The 23,787-nt window shown below is 26.5% G+C and overlaps 1 protein-coding gene across 1 annotated transcript in view; it reads right to left on the bottom strand.

Annotated features, from left to right (window-relative positions):
• The window catches only part of LOC114123378 (rap guanine nucleotide exchange factor 2), a 67,926-nt gene extending 44,347 nt beyond the window's left edge, over nt 1-23,579 (bottom strand). Inside the window, exons 1-4 of the mRNA XM_027986337.2 lie at nt 23,272-23,579; nt 9,064-9,193; nt 5,498-5,625; nt 2,961-3,044 (exon numbers count right to left, since the gene is read on the bottom strand). Of these exons, the coding sequence (XP_027842138.2) occupies nt 2,961-3,044; nt 5,498-5,625; nt 9,064-9,126 (275 nt within the window). The 5' untranslated portion in view covers nt 9,127-9,193; nt 23,272-23,579. The remainder of the gene's footprint in view (nt 1-2,960; nt 3,045-5,497; nt 5,626-9,063; nt 9,194-23,271) is intronic.
• Between the last annotated feature and the right edge of the window lie 208 nt (nt 23,580-23,787).

Here is a 23,787-nt window from a genome sequence, read left to right as displayed (position 1 = left end):
AAGCATTAATTTGAGTGCTAATTAATAATAAGTCTTCTTATAAATTATTTAAAAATAAAAAAAAACTACAACATTTTTGTTTTATTTCGATTCAGAGGTCTACCTATCAATTTCGCTAATAAGCATCAATTCTGCCAGTATCGACTCGACCAATACACTAAATAAACATGAAACTAAATAAAACTTACACGTCTATGAAACAAGTGATATACATATATTAACAATATATCTAAAATTTAATACGTTAACCATAATTTAAATATTAAAATAAAAATGGTATAATAGATATTATTCCTATATAATTCTAGTGTATTTTAGTATTTATAAAAATTAATTTTATGTATACATTATACATATTATACTAAATTTTAACTTTTATAAGTAAAATCAAAATATAATTTTTGTTCGGAAAGTTTAATTTTTGTCTGTTCAGATAACGTAGTGGATCGATAAGTTGTTTTTAGATGACCTATACTGGCTGAATCGATGTACCTATACTCTAAGTACGTAATAGGAGGTCTGGCGTGTGAAGTTAATGAAACCACTATAAACCGTCGTACAGCTATGTTTTATCAAGGTCCAGGGATACATATATTGAAATTTACTTAACCAAACAAATTATATGCAAATACTATAAGTTCTAAGTAATGATTGTAAAAGTAATTATATAAAACCGTTTATTCCAATAATGAAACTGTGAATAATATAGGACGTGCTTCTTATTATGGACTCTATGTGGGTAGGTAATCTCTAGAAAACGGGTGTCGCGTTTTGTGGGATTGTAGTATGCTCATTGTAGAATGAGCTTTGAAAATATACATCGGTATAAATAGTATAATAAAATCGTTTTCTGTAGATATGGTCAGTATAGATGTAACACATTTTTAGAAAACGGTGACTGAAAATCAGTTTGATAAAATCAGAAAAGTAAAGGACACTGCGAAGAAAATGTTTGGCACGTAAGTTTTTCACCTAAAAAACACTTCAGGAACTTGATCTGTTATATTTAGTAGGTTTAAAGCATACCTCGTCATTGAGTAGAGGTCACTGTAAACGGTAATGGATGTATTAAATTTGAATTTGATGATAAATCATTGCATATGAAAAACGATTAAGAGCGGAATATGCCGCGTCAGTCTTTATTATTTATTATTAATGAATAATGATATTTTATAATTTATTCATATTATCATTAGTAATTTTTCCATTATTAGTATTGTTTGTTGAATTAGTTTTCGTCAAAAATATATCCTTTACTATATTATTAGTTATTAATTATTATAGTATATCAAGTATATTGAAATTAATTATTAAATTAAAAATCAAAACGCGTACCATAAAATGGATGGAATAGATTCATGGCTTAAATAACTTGCAATTATTATAATAATGTCTATAATAATGTGACGGAATCTATTCGATATTTAAATTAAAATATAATAAAATATTGAATCCTGTTTATGAAAAATGTATTAGAAACCTTGTATTACATTTCAAAAACATATACCTATCATCTATAGAAAATGCTAATATTTTGTAAAAGTTTCAAATCAGATATTCATAAAACAATTTCAAAAATTTGATTTTATCATAGTTTTTAAAAAAAAATTTCTGATTATTTTGAAAAGTACTCACTGGACAATTAATTAATATTTATTTATTCATTTTTATTTTTGACCCTCCTGAATTCCTAATGAACCTATGCACAACACTCAAAAACGAATAATTTAATTGTTCCGCTTAGCATCTAAATTGATATTATGACCCTCTGAGATTACAAAACATAAATTAATGTTAGAATATCATACAGAGGCGTATTGTGGAGGGGGTTGACTAGCCAACTATTTGTAAAAAGTAATTGTATTAAAAGTTTTTGTTTAATGATTTGTCATTAACTTTTTTTGTTGAAAAACTGGGTTACATACTTATATAGTACATAATAAGCTCTTTTATCTTATTACCGTGTATTTAAAAAGGTTAATCGTTTGCAGTCTTTCATGCACAAATAAGCAATTGAGACCAACATTTGGGTAATCTCTTTTTAAAGGCTAAGGTGCAAGTAGAATGTAGATACAAGATACTTAAAAAAGAATTTCTATACAGTAATAAAATGTATTTTGTGTGTTATATAATATCTATAGTCTTGTAACTTTACATAAAATCATATCCTAGAAAGAAAATCCTCATTTCAGGTATGTCACTTTCAGATAAAAGTTTAGTAAAACCCCCTAAGATTTTGGCTTTATACTTTATAGTTGTTCCATTGCGTAACATGCTGACCAAAAATATTTTACAACACCACGGGGTTCATTACTGACACAGCAATACAGCATTTAAATGAAATTATCTTTATTAATCTCATATTCTTGTATATTAAAAGTTATAAACAGCAGTGTCGGACTTAATTAAACCTATATTTTCATTATTGTTTATTAACGACACATTTACAACCATTTTATGAGTGTATTATGATGTGTCTAAATAGATTTATATTGATAGTTATTTTTATAATATATTTTGATTTAAGTTAATAAATTTACATGGTTCAGCTTTAGCTCGATGGCCTTAAGAAGATTGCGTACCAGTAGAACTATACTACTATCCTATATGGCTAGTCCACCTTTGATAATGATTATAATTTTATGGTACCTGCGCAGGTTAGATCGTTTGAACAGAGCTTCACTTTTAATGGGATTTTTTCAATAGGTTGGTAAATACTAAATACAATCGAAGTTATACCTTTATGTAATATTATAATGTATAAATTGTACCTTATACCAATGTCGTGCGGCGAATATCGAAATGTAATTTTACACCAAATTATAAAAGGTAATGAAATTGAGCAATGAAATTTGGTTGAGTTTAGATTTTATTGATTTGATTTTAGTGAAAATATGGGACTACGCAAAAAACGTACTACTAATGTGCTTTATTTGAGTAAGGTATTTAATTGATCTTACCTGGACGTGGGCAGGAACAGTTTTCCGTCAATGAATACGGAACCTGACAGCAACACAAACCAACACATAGCCAACTCTCCAGTACTGAAAAATGTTACAATCAAATTCAACTTTATACATTAATTATTTAATAGCGGTATTAATTATAATATATTTTATTAAATATTTATTTATAAATTAAAATAAATTTACGAATTAAATGGTATATTGTGTAGTGTTGATCAATATTTAAGTTCTATAATATAAGTCTATAAGAGGTACAAGAGTGCTGGATTATTTCTAAAATTATGGAAATAACAATTAACAATTCTAATGCCTTAATGCATTCGTATTGATAAATATTTTAAAAACGTATTTTGAAGACAGATCGCTATCTATACGCAAATATTTGAACTAAAATGTGAAATTATAGTTGTTTAAAAACGCATAGATGGCAGCACTTAATCCGGTTTTTTATAAATACCAATTTTTATTTTAAAATATTATACTAAAATATACATATCATACTTTTTAAAAATTATTCAGTTTTCACTGTTCAATTGTATCTCAACATTTAAATATTATTTCAAGCATAATTACAATATTATTAAACAATAACATCAACAAAATAATATTATAATTTATAAGGGCATAAGGTATAATAACGAAAAATAATAAGTTCAGAAATACAAATTACCGAGTCTGTAAGTATATTATGAAGTTATAATTCGGTAATTTTGACTATTTTACAAGTGCCTACTCAACAGTAATAATGTTGTTAATAATAACATAAAAGCATGTTATGAAATACTTTCATACTGTAATTAAGTACTAAATTATGTATATTTTATGAAAGTTTCAATTTCAAATTAAGGTATCGAATTTATGTACAGGTAATTATAAAATAATTGAAGCACTCATATTGTCTATGTAGAGTCCGTGCTTCGTAGGTAAAGTATGTGGTTGTAGTATCATACGAGTACATATAATGTTTTGGATTGTTCTAAAAGTTTTCTGTAAACATTGTAATTTTGTACCTTGACGCAAGCATTAGTTTTGGGTAATGTTTGTGGGAATAATTTAATTATATTATGTACAATTTACATTGTACTTAGGCCTGATACATTTTTATTGTATACAAAATTTTAGAGGGCATAAAAACTTAAAAATAAATTGCTAAATGGACATTTTTAACGTCCCTAGAAATAAATAGATATCTTCAATAATTGCACAAATATATTGGCATCGAAACCAAAAAACTGTATGATGACTGTGGGTAATGGTACATGTTTGGCATATGTCTGGTATACTAACGAACCTTTTTTTTACAAGTATAGGTGGATACTTAGGTATAGTAGATTCACAAATTATTGGCATAGATCTAGTACAATAAAAGAATAAAATCGAAAATAAGGCCAAATGTAAACTCCTACACGAAAACCTTATTACCTCCAAATAAAAGATATTGTAATCTTCTACACTTCAAAATTTTTACACGTGTAAACGATTTTGAAATTGAAAAGCTCAAAAAACTAAGAATGATAATAACTAGAAAATGATAAATATAAAAAAATATTTTATAAACATAATTTAATGGAGCTTGTTTATGCGCTGTGTATTATAATGATTTTCGAAATAGATGAAATTTTTACAATCTCTTCTTTTTTGCTAAAAGGTAGAATGCTTATCACGTCTATATATAGTACAAACCGATACATAACAGTACAAAATATTTTAATTTTTTTTCAACGATACTATGATATTGAATATTGTCAAATATTAATAAAAGAATAATTTTATTCGTATCGGCAATTTCCGAACGAATTAGCATTTATTTCCGATAACATAGTTCATTTGTAACTGATTCATCGTTAAGTATATTGTTTAGACAAATATTGCTTGAGTTTAGTAAATGTTTAGAATTTATTTATTTTCTGTAAAAATTATTTTTTTATTATTAAATTATTATTTTCTAAGAGCTAACAATATGTCTATAAGTATATAGGAGATAACTTAAATTTGTAGGAGTCTACCATTTAACGAAAATATGGTTGCTGGGGATATGGTCTCGAGTGAAATGTTGGATATTTAATGATCAAAAGGGTTCTAATAATTTACTAATGTAATGTTTAACTATATACAAGTTCCAATAATCAGTTCAAAGTTTGAAATGAGTGCAGTACTTATGTTATGTATTCAATAGCCATAGTCATTTATCTATGTAGCTATTTGGTTGATAATACGGAGACATAAAGTGGAACAAGCTAGGTGAATCACAGAATACTAACTTTTTAACGAGTTAGTATGGGTAGTTAGGTGAATACTAGGTAGAGCTATGTAATTTTGGTTCAAAAACAAATTATATTTTGAAAAAATTAAAATGTATTGTTTTTTTGATTTTAATCAATCATTAATGTAATCATAGTTAAGAAGAATTTACGAGAAATATAAGATACGTATGTTTTTATTATAAAATTTAATTTAAATTATTTATAGTAATTTAGTGTATTAGTGTATACAATTATAAAAAAGTAAAATTTTTTCAATTCTATACTTACAAGTATAATACATCGTTGGCTTCGTGGTATTCGTATCTGACAGTTTTGCATAGAGTGCGCAATGCGGAATCTCTATAGGTATACAAAGCTTCCAAACTTTGAAGTCCATAGTAAATTATTTGAAGATCCTAAAAAGATAACAGTTAATGTTAAAATATAATGATGAGTTATTACGATTAATTATTAAATAGCTATTACTGCTATTATAGTGACTTTTGACCGTTATTGATAGTGGTTTTAACATAGCGTATATCGACTGATGCCCAAAGAAATGTTTTCGAGATGCCTATGACCCAGTTTCAGCAAAAATTAAAATTTTAAAATTTTTCTTATTTTCTTATTTAAGTATAATTTAAAATTTATTTTAAAATATGTTTATTTTTAGTATAGTATAGTATATAATCATTAATAATATTTTAAATCTAATTTAATCTACTAATTTCGGTGCTTCTGGATTTGCTTGGTTAAGTTATGGCAACCAAGGTTAATCGAACCCGCAGTTATCCGTGGTTTAATTTGTTTGTGGTCACGAATCATTCAATCATGATAGGTTTTTATATTTATATTTTAAAATAAAACTTATCTATAGTAAAAAAAAAACACTTTAGTGACAAATTTTATTGTTATAAAAATAAAATAAATTAATTAAATATCTTAGATGTAAAGTTGTTGCTTACATTATATTGTAAAAAAAAAAAAATAATAAAGTAAACTGTAAAAAAACGTATACTTATTAGTAAACTTTATTAAGTACTTATAGTACTTAATTAGTATTTAGTAAGTAATAATTGTTGTAATTACCAAATAATGTTCTTGAGTATAAATATATATGTAATAATATTATGGTATAGTATTATCAGTAGTTTATTATACAGTATAGACTATAGGCAATTAATTGCTAAACATAAAGAAACTATATCTTTTTCTCTTTACAATATTTAAAGGCAAGTCGTAGAATTATGTAGACCAGATACGATAAGAAGAATATAAAATATATACCTTTTATAGTTTTATGCTCACTGTATACATTGAATATTTTGGATTAATGATAATGTATAGATTTTACAATTATGAGTGTGTTGTCGTGTGCGTCTGTTATTATATCGCCTTTTAAAGAAGTTAAACATTTAATTGTATAGATTTTCAACTTTAAATATATTTTCTGTTATCGAATTCAGTTGGTACTCTAAAAGGTCTGAACTCAAAAATGTTCAGCGGGATCTTTATTAAGAAGTGGAAAAACAAAAAACAAATTAAGAAAAACAGGAATTTTATTTTATTGTTATACTTAATTTAAAAAGGAATAACCATTGAAGATTGAAATTTTCACAAAATATAATAACAAATATTTAAAATCATTTTAGGATTTATCGTTATCATTACGCGACTCCGTAAAAATGTAAAATTTAGATGTTTATTACAGTTTTCCTATAATGACGCTCAAGTTTTTTCTATAGTTATTTTAAGGACAATGTATGGACAATTTTGGGTTAATATTTTGACCTTAGATATAAATACTTAAAGTGTGTATAAATTTTTAACTACAAGATAACTTTCGTAAACATTTGAATTTTAAAGTTTAAATGCTTATAAAAAAAAATTGTGACTAACGATATTTTTTTTAACTACAATAAGAACAACTAAAAGCTTATATTAAATTTTCAAGTTTTTCGTAAATTTTGTTCCGTCATACAAAAAAAAAAGACTTAGAAAAAATGAAAAATTTAGTTGTGTATAAACAGTTCAACAAATCCATAATATTTTGAAAATGTAACACCGTGTATAGATAACACTCATATAAACATTTGGTGAAAATTTCAAGTATTTAATGATTCGTTTTTGAGTTACAACAAAACAAAAAAGTTGATTTTGTTAAAATCTGGGTTTGTGTAAAAAAATCCCGTTTTCTATTATTTTTTCGTGGTTTTTCTCGATTTTTTAGCTAACTACTGGAAACTTTTTACTTTTGACCTCTATTATAACTATGGATATTCAATTTGTCACCGGAAACCATCTCTAAAGTTTTAAATTTGAAGAATTATTTCAATATGTTATGGTGTACACAGACACAAAAAAACACACACATTGTTGTAGGATCAATGCATTCATCACTTTTTTCAGAATCTAAAAGTTGTTCAACAAAAAAATTATTACTATATTAATTTACAAAAGGTTGCTTTCATATCTTTTAAAAACTCATCAAATATTAAATTCTTTGAAGATGTATACATTTCAACCATTCATCTTGCAACTTCAATTCAAGTAACGGGGAAGCACTATTGAATCGAATTGAACCGTTTGTTGTTTTTAATAAATGAGTACCTATAGGTACTCTGTGTCTCTGTATTCTGCTTATGCACCAATAGTCAACGTAAAAATTGAGAATATAATTTTAAAGCATATTTGATAAATTTTATTTCATGTTTCATATTTAATATCTAATTATATTTATTGACTTGTGAGTTTAGGTAGATCACAAAAACTATGACAAATTTTTAGGACATGAGTAGCATGTGTTCTCCTGTATTCATACAAATGATGAATGATAGGTAGGTACTGTTACTCATTTTTGAATTACAACAATAAAAGAAAAACAATTTTTTATCTATATCGAAAACTGATTTTAAGTAAAAATTCTCTTTTCCCTAATTTTGTTTTTGTATTAATACTACTTATTAAGAAACTAATTTGGAATTTTTACTTTTGACATCCTTGCAAATTACCGACCAGATTAATTGAAATTAAAAAAGCTAAGCATTTTTACTGCTCCAAAAGATAATAAAAATAAAATGTATAAAAACATTTTAAATTATTTTAATTGCATATAAAGTTTCATTAAATTGATTAAGTTGTGCTGTAAAAATCACGTTCACACGATTATATTATACGTATATTATTATACCATACAGATACTGAAGATGACGATATAACGCAGTTCGTTAAAATAAATATAATACGCGTTTATACTGTTTAGTATCGTACGGAAACAATCAAAAACGATGTTGTGAAAAATTGAACATTTTAGTTCACATCGTATTAATAACGGTAATGTATTAGTATATTAGTATACAAAAATAAATATTAAATTTTGTTTAAAACATTTTTGATGTATAGTTTAAATTACTTAAAATTTGTTAATCGTTAATTTAATAGGTAGTCAATATATTATGTATTAATATTTGATAATCTATAATAATTATATATATATATGATTAAATAGGTATTATACTTTATAATTATTATATAGTATAATACCTATTTAATCACTACATTTATAAGTGAAATTGTCAAAAGGTTAAGTATTGTGATATTAATAATTGTGCAGGTATTATAAAATATAACTATATAAGATGAAATATGAAAAACTTACCAACTTATATGTTATAATATTATTGATGCATTTATTTTACTATATACTATACTATACTTTATTTTAATCAGAAATTAATAATTTGAAATTTGAATTATTATTTTTATTTATCAAAAATTAAAAAGAATATTAGTAAATAAATAGCACACATATTATAATAGTATGATACAATTCAATAGGTTTGTTAGATACATACTTGCAAAGTTCTCCTGTCCGGATGTCTCTTAAGGGCCTTTAGGAAGTGAGGATCACTGGTCATATTTCTGTTGGTATATCATTGCTGCTACGATGTTTTTTTGTTATCCATTTATGATTTTCAACAAAATCTGAAAATATACACGATTCGTCAGTATAATGTTGAGTAACTGGAAATTGTCCAAGTAAAAATAACGTAGAAAAAAGAGTTATGCACATAATAATATATCAAATTCAAAAATGTGTGGGAACATTCCCATATGCATATAGGTATATATTGCATTAGTGTAAATGTATTTACAGTTGCAATAACTAGACGTTGTTTAGTTAGGTATCTACTCATTAAAAACGTAACCCTATAAAAAAATTAATGTGAGACATCTTCAAGGCTCAAGTTATGTAATTTTAATTTAAAAAATAGCTTAGACGTATGCGATTGTTTTAACAATATATTATATATTTGTATTATTAAAATAAATAATATATTATATTATACTCTATAGTCTATCATATTATATTTATATCAACTAGGTGCACATTTTTTCAAAAAAAGTTTTTTCAAATATTTTAAATACATTAAATCCTATTTACCTAACAGTTAATTATTAAATACTTATTATTATTATCATATCATAATATTAATTTATATATTATTATTTTTATAAATTATGTAATTATTTTGTATGCATTTTTAGTCTAGAACTGTAAATTATAAATTAAATTGAGAATATTAAATGTTTTTTTTTTAGTGAAGAATACAATATATTATATAGGTATACAATGTACGCGTGTATTGCGTAAATTAGTTAACTAACTGTATGAGTTATACCAACTATTACAATGTCGGTGTATAAAAAAAAACCTAAATACTGAATACCTAATGCTGCAATTTATACAACTCTTTGACAGGAAATTAAGGTTAAAATTAGCATCATTGTTGATTTGAATCTTTTAATAAACTTGTTTAAAAAAGTTAAGGTATTTTGTCTATTGTTTATATTTTTCTTATTCTAAGAGTTGTATACTTTTATAAATTATATATCTGTAGACTTAATATATGTATAGAATGTTGTTGGTAATTAGCATGAAACCTTGACATTCGAGTAACTGATTTAAGGCACTCACTTTCGAATAGAGCCCTAACTAAAGTAAAATATTTAGTATAAGATAACACTAGTCGAATAGAAGGCATATAATTATTTATACTAATGGATTTTTTTCAAAAACATTTTTTTACCACTAAAATAAAATTATAGATGCCTATAATTAATATTTTTAATGAAGAAATATTATTTTTTTTTTTTTTTACTAAAACTGTTAATTGCATTATTGAATAACTCTTGGGTAAGTGCTAAAGTGCCTATAATTATATCAAATTAATTCCAACATTAATTATTTACTAAAATTATTATTATAGGAAGGTATAAAAATCGTTTTCTTCAAACTTATATCAGTAATAAGTGCATAATATGAAAATTATAAAATATATTTCTTTAAATTAATTTATCCATCTCTTTAATAGTTTATTGCATTGTTACTATTGGAGATATACTGTAGAGTTGTATTAAATATTTTTAAAATGAGTTGTTAAGAAAATACAATTGAGAGAACAATAATATGTAATATTATATGTAGGTAATACAGTAGGTAATATATTATACAATATTTCATATTAAAATTATTAAAAGTAATTTCAACTTTTTTCCCTCTTCGATAATTATATTGATAATATATAAGCAATTAACAGTCTTTTTTAGTATTTTGAATATGAAAATTATAGGTATTATTATTATATTGAAATAAGTATGTATAATAGATTATACCATGGTAAACGGGTTAGACATATATAGGATATTGTATCTAAATGTATTACATTTATTGCATAAATTTGATTTCAAATCAATTTCCAGAATGGATTTGATTATACTGGATATTCCCGATTTTAATCATCATTTTGAATTAACTTTCGGAAAGATGTGGGTTGGAGGGTAGAAGAATTATGCTTAAGTTCCCTTAGGGAACTCGTGGCATATGACTATGAAGATTACAAGCATATATAGCTTATTTTAGTACTATTTAAAGATAAAATATGCCTGTAAATTGTATTTACTATAAAAAAAATATATAATAAGTTATTAAGTTAATAACACGGCTGTTATTATAATAATATAATATTACGTCGTATGTGTACGCAATATTATACAGTAGTAATTTGTATTAGGGATACGGTACTGTCGTTTGTTATTTTTATTATCCACGTGTGAAAGTAGTATACAATAAAATCAATGATATTTTGTCAAAAAAATACTTTCGGATTAAATTTAAGACTATCATAAAATTATAGTAAGTACTAATAAACTTAAAATAGAAAAACGATCCACCGGAATGTCGTTTTATTATTTTCAATATTAAATATTAATTTTAAAAAGGAAATATCGAAATAAAACTATTAACCTAGTGTACAAAACTATTTCTATTATAACAATTTTATACAAACATTATTATTGCACAGTGCACACGATACTGATTATTTTTATTATTTTTTTAATTACTACGTTTCCCATTTTATTACAAGGACAAGACCTTTTATTGCGAATTATAGGTTAAACACTTAAACAATAGTAATATCTATTATATTGTAATATATACACATTACACATGATATGTTTAAATTATTGTTCATTTTTTCTATTTTATACTGCACTATCTATAGTTGTTTCAGAAATCGCATAATGATAATATCATAATAATATAATACACGAACAGTCAACAGGAGATAAATGGAAAACTAAATCAGTTTTTAAAATATTTTTTCTAATAACGCAACACATTTGAAAGGTTTTCTATTTTTTCTTTTATTACTGAGTTGCTTTGTAATTTGTATGATTTGTATTTTAAATAAAAATTTATGATCGAGTACTGATAATAGGTATGTATATAGTTTGGGTTATTGTATGTACATAACTCAACCGTGCTCGGACGGTATATACAAACAAAACACATGTAAGTGTACGATGATATTTTAGTGTTAAGACTGTTAAGAGTACCAATATAATATTACGAACCTAGAGTTTAGAGAACTCGACACCGTTGAGTTGAATCCGTTCGAGATATTTGTTAAATTGATGCTGATAAAGCGTATTTGGTTCTCATTCCACATGGTGGGGTGCTATCACGCGTATATTTTTTATTTTATGAATTGTCGTTTATTGTATTTATGTATATTGTATTGGGTAGGTACGTGCTTTTTTCAATATAAGTTTGTTCATTTTTTATTTAAATGACATCGGCAGAAAATATAATTCTATATATATATATTATATATAATAATTATTAAGATAATTATGCGTTTGTTTGACTAGATGACAAACTAAAATATAGTTTTCAACTGATATAAGAAAGAGCAGTTACATTAGAAAAAAATAATATTGCAAAGTCACAGGATTCTCCTTAAATAGGATAAATATCAAAGCTAAGTATTTGGAAGTATAATCCTTAAGTATTACTAAAATTTAAAATTTAAATAAATTAATTACTAAAGAAAAAGTGGGGCGAGCATGCTTCATGATTGGTGAACATATATTTAATGTACATTTGTATCTCTTCTAAGTAAACTTCTAAAAATCTACAAAAAATAAATAGTTACTTACACACATTGCTGTTAATTTTTCATTGTATAAAAGTGAAATTCCGAATAGCAGTGAGTCGGAAACACTCTTTGTTTTTACGGTAATTACACGGTCTCAAAACATTGGTCGACCGTTATTAAAACGTTTCCCGTCGTGTGCAATCGTGTGTTTGTGTACTATAACTGCTGCAACATTCACCGTCTCAGTTCGCCACACACTGGGAATATTTTCTTTATGAGTTCTCAAGCATTTATGTGTGTACTTTATACCCACTCACATACATTACACACACACCTTTACACAAAATTCCATCCCTACCCGGCCACCTGCACCCTTTGAAATGATGACTTTCAGAGAGCTGCCACTCGCAAGACTGTATAATATTATCTATATTCTGTTCCTACCTATCTACCTATACGAGAACGTTTACCAACCAGATGAAGATACAGCACGGGTCGTCACAATTATAAAAAGGCTATTTAAGTACATACTCTTATCTTTTTAATACGTTTCATACGCAACGGTCCTTGCTATTTTCATAAAGAATTTTTTTTTACCATCATCATAAAGAAAACCGCAATATCTTAAACTTTTTAAGCGTTGGCGGTTTATCGTGTTTATATGAGCATTGACGGTTTTTTTCCATCCGATACAATTTCACATACACAAAATACGCGATTAAATTGTAATATAAATAAGATTTTAGAGTAGACATTTCTACTGTAATTATACATGAATCTGTTTAAAAAGTAAAAAATATTAATTTGTGTTACAATACACTACTTAAATCTACGTAAAGTCGTTTTGTTTAATTTTTTTCTACACGACAATAATGTCTTATCCCTACCATTAAACATATAAATAAATCATTTTAGTTTGATATCGATAATTTACTATACTGCTATTTATAAAAAATGTACAGCCAAATTTATTAATTACATTTTATGGTTTTATAGGGTATATTGTCATCTACATATTCAGCATGTCAGCATAAATAGCATAATACAATATATTGTCTATAACCTAAGTACATAATATAATATTTATATACGAATAAATAAAAGTTTTAAATCTAATCATTTACCAATCTTTTTCTATTAAATATTATAATACTCAGACCTCATTAATATGACAACAGTCAACATTTTACAATGATATTATGATACTATGACAGTATTACACTTAATTGTCATTATATTATATGAAACAATAAACGCAACATTTCTCTCAATATGCATATAATATCTATATAAGTAACTAAACATTAATTTTTTTTATTAATATCTCATGTAATACTTATGTATATTGACTTAAACTTTAGTTACACGAGAAGACATGAATACACGATTATGTACTGTTATTTTTAGCGAGTGCGGAATAATTATTGTGAGAGCCAATTATACCAATATGTATATATTTTTCCATGTGGCGTGTTTTACAAAATATAAACGGGATTTATTCCATCCACCGTTCATGACAATAATAACAGTAGAACTTTGGCGTTCAATTACCAACATTTTATTTTATTATTTATTTCATTATTTTTATCCAGCTATATACAAGCCAAATATCTGAGCAATTATTTTTCGTATTCCGGGTACATAATATAATGTTATTTAAGTTAACGATAGTTGGATTGTTACCCATCGTTAAAGTTTAAAATTGGAACAGCAACATGCCTTTTTCATGCCATATAATAAATTAGGTATCTATATGAACTATATGCATGTAACTATTAATTTACAAAATGTATAAATTAATAATTATGAGTTAATGATTATATTTAAAATGTATTTTTGTAAATAGGTTTAAAAAAAATATAATTATGTAAAATATTTACAAATCTAAGAAAATAAAAAAATATAAACAGTGCAAATATTAAAATTATCTGAATATAAATACCTAAATATTATATTAATATAGGTACTATAGGTAGAATTGTAAATAGTTTGTGAGAGAATAGGAAATATATTATTATATTAATATTATTTACTTAATTAGATAAATAGGCACTTGGAGACTGAGGTATTATGTTATTATATGTATTATAATTTAAAATTAGCCTCATCAGTGATCATTATTATTATACATATGATATCTGAAATAAATTATTTATTCTTCATTGGGACCTTTTGTAATTTTTACCCCAAACCTTTTTTACAGTCCCCAAATGTAAAATTACATATATTTAAAGGGTAGTACTATTAATTTTTATAGCTGCAGCATCAACACAGTGAACACATATTTGATATATTTTATAAATGTTAAAAAAGATGAATTACATTTTTGTTTAGTAATCATTTATAATTGTTATAGTTTCAGCCTTGGTCCTATCGTAAGTATAACGTTTAAGTACAACACCACTGGTCCGGGTTCCCTCAGTATTTAACAATTAATAATCAATATTGTATTAGAAAAAAATAAACTAAAAACTAAAACTATGAATATTACTAAATTATAAATTATATTTTACGCAATAATATAGTTTATAATGTTTATATTGTTTATACCTAATGTATACTTTAATATTCGTGAGTAACGTATATTATATTGGTTTTGGGCTTCAGCATATTGTGACGTCTACACAAGATTAGAAGCCATTTCATGATTGGTAACACACCCTATTTACTTTATAGCGTGATTCAGTATTATAAAAGATTACTGAGTATAACATCTATAGAGGAACCCTTATATATGTATTTTTTTTCATACGTCGAAAGAAAAGAAATATTGATATACATATACGATTTTACCTTTATCGTGAAAATAAGTCAATAAAATATTTAAATAAGAACCATTTGGGTATGAAAAATAATTTAGGAAGTGTGTATATTCTCAGTACTCTAAAAATATCACAATAATATAGTTTAAAGATAATATTATTATAGAAAAAAAAAACAGTTATAAAATTGTGCTAGTATTATTATGTATTTGACATGACGTAGTATGTGTTCAGAAATAATTATTGCAGCTCTTTACGGCACTACGCAATTTTCCTGTTAACTCAGTTTTTTCTACAAGTCGAAACAGTTTTATGTTCACGTGCGTTCATTTATATTTTACAATATTGAATAATATATTTTGATATTATCTCGTTATTTGGTACTTGTAAATACCTTATACCTATAGGCTATAATCATAGACCTAATACTAGGTCTATGCCTATAATCTGTATATTATAATATATACATTCTATGTATATACATAAATACATAATATTGTTTATTCAATTTATTTTATTAAAACTTATTATTTTTTTGAAATTATTGTATAGGTTATTTCACAAACTATATTATATATTATGTATTTATGTAATTTACTTAAATGTTCCTAACTACATAACTATGTCATAATTTACATTATATATGTATAAACTATAAAATGATATAAATATATAATAGTTTAATACGTTTAATTACCTTCTTTACTCGTAGATGTTCACAACATTAGTCAAAATGATAAAAATACCGAAATTTCAATAATTGAATGAAAAATAGTAAATTGATTTATTTTAACTTAAAGTAAGTATTTGTCATTTCATAAAATAATTAAAAAAAAAAAATAAAAATAATTTGAATTTTAAATTAAATTACATTAATCAATAATACAGTTGAATCTTATAGAAAAATATCATATTTCAAATGCGTAGACATGTTGAACATTATTATTAGAAGTCAAAAATAATTTAACTGTAAACAATTATTATATTAGCACGTTAAATACATTTAAGGCGGGTAACACCTTCGCGTGTACGCGAATAAAAATCTCTTGCTGCAATTGGTTATGGTATCTTTGGTGAGCTTTTGGTATCCAGAGAGGTTATACAATTTTACATACAATATTAACCACATATACCATGTTATTGAATTTATCTTATCATTTGTTATGTACATGGAGTAAATAATATAACCATCCTTATCCAAATTTAACCATAGTGAAACGTTCCAGATAGAACCAGTGATTTATCGAGTTTGTAACTCAGACACCAAAACTTAATTGTGGACCAAACTTAATTTTGGTGGAATGAGTACCTATCACATTTAATTTTTCTAATTATTTTTAACGATTGTTTGGTAATAGTTCGAAAATTTGGTGGCTTGTAATATTGTAGTTGTGTCCATTGAAGTAGCGTCACTTACTTCATTATACTATTGACATTAAACACACATATTTAACGATGTGAGATTATTTTTGAAATATTATTCACAATAAAATATTATTTAACTTTATTTTAAAACTTAAAATTTTAAGATTCTAAAAGTATAAAAGTAAGTACCTACCAACAACTATATACTATAAATATTATTATATAGTAGTACTTAACTATTATAACTAAGCCACTTTATAGGTTACTAGTCATATTCCCATTCCTACACCAATAATATAATATAATTTATAACTGTAACATTTTTTTCTAAATTAAATATGTTTTGCAAACACGGAACACTATTATGTCACGTATCAATACTAAATATTTATTAGTTTTTTACCTATAAAATTGTGTGATATCTAAAAAAAAAATGCCATCCGATAAGTCAATAGACCAGTCGCCTACTCTATAAACAGTACACACACTTACACATTCATGTACCATGTACCTATACATATTTTCCATAGGTAGGTATGTTTTTGTTGTAGCAAACTAAACTATGTTTTAAGCATAAAATTGAACGTATGGCTTTTAACATTATATTTTGTTGCATGACCATTTTGTATGAAAGACTAACCAGTAAACCGTAAAGTGAATAAAAAAACATAATTTTTTTCTTACTACCTGCATTATCAGTTTAGTTCCATACAACGCTTAGATCGAATAAAACATAATATCTACTGCCTATTGTTAATGATAATTTTTGAAGCATTACAAATAAGCTATAAATTATTATCATATTTCTTATAAAATATTTCATTGTATCCGGGTATACCTACTTATTCTAATACATTTTTTGCATGTAGTTATCCATTTAATCGAGTTTTTCATCTAATTAAATATCATAATTTATTATTACGATACTATTCGTTGTACCATAACGAACTATAAAAATATGAATTATGATTTTATTTCAAATTGTCAACTGTTTGAATGGTTGTATTGTCAGGAATAACGATACTAATATAAACAAAAGACGAGAGAAAATAACTATTTTAAGAATGACATAGGTGTTTCACTGTGTTTGTTATTTTGATTATTTGATTATACATAATTATCATAGCTATACCTACTACACAATACTAGTCACTATACTACATTACTTATAATACATTTATGTAGTATAAGCACATAATATAGTCGCATCGTATTTACTGTGCAGCGTATTTAGTTTTGAGATGTAGAAATATTAAACTATTAAGATGTTTAAATAGATAAAAAAATAAAGGTTTCTAAATTAAAGTATTGTTTGATGACTAATTAATAAAGGTCAGCAGACAATAAATTATAAGAAAAAAAAATATTAATTAAGCTAATGATATATCAAGTACGATTTATTTTTATCACCACAGTAATAAAAATAGTTTAAATATATGTCGTTAGCATTTTGCAAAAAGTAAAAATTATGTTTGTGGTTTTATGATACTCGTACCGTACTTGACCGTATAACATTAATTTTACGCGCATTCTGTAGTATATATAAAATCTACTATATAGATGTAACACATGGTAATTATAGGTGCACAGTACACCTAATAGGTATAGTAAGTATTCTAGTTATTTTTTAAATTAGAAGCAAGTACAAGTATATAAAGGTAATATTAATAAAGCTTGCCATTTATACAGTTGAATATAAGTAGAGGTCAATATAATAGTAACTTGGTATTTCATAAAATGCTTTGAAAACATATCGAAAAAGATAATTGAATTGATTATAGCTGTAAATATGTAGGTTACGATCAAAACAAAAATAAAAAGAGTCATAGTAATAGTGTTCCGTGAACCGATGACATTTTTATGTGCGTATAGTCTGTAAGGGAAATCGTTTTCATTATAATAAAATTCACATTTTCTTATAGGACGGCTACTATTCAGATATATACCTATCTATATACAAAAACCAGTTTCCAAAACGATGTTAATAAAAAAAGCCACTCGATTGAGACGTTCGAGGAGAAAAAAATACACCGTGTACACAACAACCTACATATAATCGTCTCGAACCTTCTCATATACGTATAAGACCATCGCCCTTGGAACCGATTTTCCTCGTTGGTATTGTAAATACGCATACTTATAATACATACTATAATATTCTATTATATACTCGCCGTGCATTATACCTATCCTATTTCTATATATTATTATTTATTATTATTATAATATTATAGATGTCGAAAAACACGCTCTGTATTCACTGCTGTACGACAAACGGTTTTCAGCGCACACTCCTCGTACCTGTATAGGTGTACTAACCTACCTAGTACCTGCCTAACAACCATTTACCAGGTATTGATCAAACTTTATTTAATAATATGTTATACACATAAAATAAATGAACAACTGAACCGTGTAGTTCTTGTGAAGCTCTACATATTATACGATAGCCCTGCAGTCAGCCGGTCATCGCTTGTACACCTAGGCTGGAGCGTATTCCGCCATCGACAATAGATCCTGCAGTGACGCCAATATACGGCTTCCGGTAACGGACAATAATTGCTTTCGGAACAAAACGGAATAATATATTATAATACGATTTTTTATATAGTATACTATAAATATACACCTGTGTAATTGGGTTCAGCTGCCTATCGTGTTGGTAGACTATGCATACTACGCATGATGTACCTGCCTACCTCCTCCAACCTATAAAATACCTATCCAGACACGCGATCGAAGTGGAAAATACGTTAAATATAATATTATCGGTAATAACGGCGAAAAAATAGAAAGTCTACGGGCGAAGTGGTGGGTGGAATGGGGGGTATTTTTAGAAGACTACTATTATTATATTATTATTAATTATTGTATATGTGTTATTATATTATGTATTTATAGGAACGATAATCGCATATATAGCCAGTAATACGCGCGTGTTGTATAGATCCGGAAGGAGGAATGCTGTATCTCCGGCGGATTTAGCGTGTAAGTAGGTTGACCGGCCGGCCGTCGAGTCGCCTCCGGGCAGCTATGCATACAAGACACGTGAACTTTCCCATGCTCACCGAACTGGCCGCTGTGGCGGCGGCGCCGACTTCATTCATTTTTCGACTTGCCATTTTTCAAGGCCAATTCTATTTGCCGAAATTTATAATTATACTATATCGCACGCATAGTGTCTGTATGCGCAAGCACCGACAAACGGGTCCACGTGATGTTTACGCGAATTTATTATTATTTATAGATTCACGTGTTCCAGACGAAAATCATTTACCGCCGCGGAGCGACCGTCGAGTTGCACAATTTATCGTTGTTATTATCATCGTCGACCCACCTCAGTTGTGTATAGTTATAAAAATCTACGCCACTCGAATCCGTTTGGTAAACAGCAAATGTCGGATAAATGCACACGCGCCCGTGTTGGTGTGTGTGTTGGAGTGTACCTACATATTTATAGCGTCGTTCACTACGAGACGTTAACACATAGGTAGGTACTCAGTCTCGGTCGAATGGAATTTACATTATAATAAATCCAGGTTTGTTCGTTTGAAAAAACCTACATAATATTTTGGATCGACAGTCATAATGAAGTAATAAAAATCAAAAAAATAAAAATACAACTGGAGTCCCTATATCATTACAGTTCGAAGGTCCGATGAGTGGAAAATGTGCTCGATCAATATGATGACAAATCAAAAACCAAGTTAAAAAAACAACTACGAAATTAATTAGTCATTATTTGAAATATTGGTTTAATGATTTGTACTATTATAATTTTTACTATTATTTGTTATACATGCTTTGTCCGAACCTCAAACTGAATGCATAATATTTACCATTTCATATTATTACCTATTATCAGTATATGGATATATCACCATTAGGGCATTAGCAATCGCCATACTATTACGATTTATGACAAAATAATGACGTTTAATATTATAACGGTTACTGTGTGCTTGTAAATACTATTTTACACATCGACTATAACAATATGGCAATGGATTGAATTGTTGCTAAAACGCATCATTGAGTGTATTTTTGTGAGTGATGCCAGAATATAATATACCTATATTATACATCTATACGTATCTATTATGTAAATACGAATTTGTTTAATATTTTGATTTTAAATAATAACAGTGATATAATATATTTACATCATTCAATCATTGATATTTTAAATAGATTTGAATTTGTAATATTTTTGTTACAGTGTTACATTATTATCTATTTCGTATATACCTAATTTGAAAAATATCTAGCTTTTGTATATATTTTATTGTTAAACGAAATACCTATAAGTACACCTTGAATTATAATAAACTTCTGTGTCACCTAAACAAGAGATTTTATCTCAACTAGATGGGATAAGAAAATACGTCAATATAATTACTATTTAAGTCACTTAAATTAAGTGTACAAGTAGTCAATATCAACACACAGTAAGCAGATGTACCTATTATCTAGGTACTTATAAGGGAAATGCATAATCATTACCTTTATACTCGCATTAAACAGTATTACCTATAATAATAATAATAAACAATAATAGGCAACAAAAACACTTTTTGAGGGTCGTGAAACGAATAGAAAACAATATAGTAGGTAGGTAATGATAGCCCCAACAAAATATTTATTCAAATTGTACTCTTTCATTAATCTCCCCTTCACCTTGGTTATACTCGTAACTCGTAAGTTAACAAAGTGATAAATAACTCGTATAGTGTATAATGTATACCGATTGGATAGCATATCTGGAGTAACACGAACAATGGAATATACAAAAACCGAGTCGTGTAATAATTCTCTACCGTCACGGAAATATATAATTATATTTACCTACCGATTTACATAGAGCCATGAGATTGTTAGATACACAGCTTTTTCCGCAAGAGGAAAATCGAATAAAATCAACAATTACCTACACTATATGATTTGTTATTGTACGTCATTGTATTGTGATTTGTATTGACGATATCTAGTTTTAGTATGCTTTGACTTTTGACGTTGTTCATTATTAAATTATATAAGAAGCACGTTATGGTATACGTATACAAATCGATCATACAATACATATTATTACGCAAAATACACACATTCTAAGTGATAATTTATGGTATGAATTATCATTCTTAGTCTATTCTTATTACTGATTAATCTTTAGTATATTTCTTATTAAAACTTTTTTTTTTTTATCAAATGTCAACTGTATTGAACTCATTGGCATAATCTTGTTTATTTTAGTCGTCCGAGTGGTTAACAACAAACTTATAAAATTATTGTGCGTTTAGGTTTTTCTGCTCTACATAACTACAAATGGCAAAAGAGAAGTAGGTTGAAATTTAATTCACGTATGCGTTTTAATTTTGATAACTACCTATACCTACCTGGCTACACATTTGATACGCCCACGCATGGTAAATAGTCCATAATATTATATTAATATAGAACACAGAAATATATAAAAAGAAAATAATTTTTGTTTTTCATCGAAACTATAAAAATGTAAGTTAATATTAGATAGTAAATTTATTTATTTTTAACTTATATATTGTTGTATTTACTTAAAACTAATTTCGATTATAAAGTATAAATGTATTAGGTATTCATTTAAAATAAATATTGTAAGAATACTTGTATATAATAATTAATAATAATACATTCATTCATTTATTCATTCATTGTATTTTATACAAATTTCGTAATCTGTAGTATACAGGTAATGCAATAGACGAATACGACTAAGTGAATTCTTATGTTTACCAATTTATATCTGACAAGTGACAAACTGACAACTACTAAAACAATTTGGGTTTTTATCACAGCGGAACTTTTTATGAAAAAACATTAATTGTTGTCACAATTTTAATATATGTACTATCGAATAAAAAGTTATTAAAGACCGTATAAATATGAATGATTTTCAATTTTTAAAGGTTACCTTAACACAACCAAATAAATTTTTATGATGATGATGGAGTTACAAATCTTTTATTATTTTTTATATGTATTATAGTTATGTTTCGGTTTGTCGATTTGCTAAATAAATATATTATATTATTATTATATACCTAGGTATTAAAGATTTATAAAAATAAAAGTTGATAATTTTATTTCTTTTACCTAATTGAAATTTAAAACGTTTACAATAAAAAACACGCTAGAAAAAGAATGACAAATTAAGACTATTAATGTTAGACTATTCAAATCATGGTCTTAACTGACTAAAACTCTACAATTTATGTAATAAAATATATTATAGTACCCACATAACCAGTTTAAACTGCTATATTTTCGTAAGGAAATCGTACATAACACCAGTTTTAATACCTATGTTAGCACCGAAGCAGGTGCCTTTACACAATACCCTATCTTATAATATAGTCATATAGGTATTAGGTATTACAGTGTTGATTCTATAGATATAGGTACTACAATTTAAGCATTGAGAAGATATGAATTACATTATACATCAACGAAAACTTACTTTTTTATATCCAAGAGAATGTATCCAACGTTTTGTCTAAATCCAAAAGCAGACCAATCGAAAAACAAAAATTTAAAAAAAAAAACACCTCGCGGCGGCGTGATCGGGACACTGAACACTTGATTAAAAGTTCAATGCGGATTATATTTTTCAAATAAAAAAAAAAAAAACCTCAAAAAATCTAGTTACACATTCACATATTATCCGAAACGTTGGAGTAAACCGAACACCACGACGGTGTATCACACGACGACAACAACAACGGAGAGCATAAACGCACCAAACCACACACGCGCGCGCACTGCCGCTGTAGCTGCGTTATTAACGGTCGCCGGCCGTCGAGTGTAAAAAAATTACACGCAGGACTACTATACGGGAGTGTGGTGGTCGCCGCCGCCGTAACCGTCTTCTTTCGCGCGCACGGCAGGTAGGTTTTCGAAAAATTAATAAGAGATAATGCGGTGGTTGCGGCGTTGTGCGCGCGCGCGTGCACGTTCCTGCGAGCGTATAGTGTGT

The sequence above is a fragment of the Aphis gossypii genome, chromosome 3 (assembly GCF_020184175.1).
Source record: "Aphis gossypii isolate Hap1 chromosome 3, ASM2018417v2, whole genome shotgun sequence".
Classification (NCBI taxonomy): domain Eukaryota; kingdom Metazoa; phylum Arthropoda; class Insecta; order Hemiptera; family Aphididae; genus Aphis; species Aphis gossypii.
This window is presented reverse-complemented; position numbering and strand designations above follow the sequence as displayed.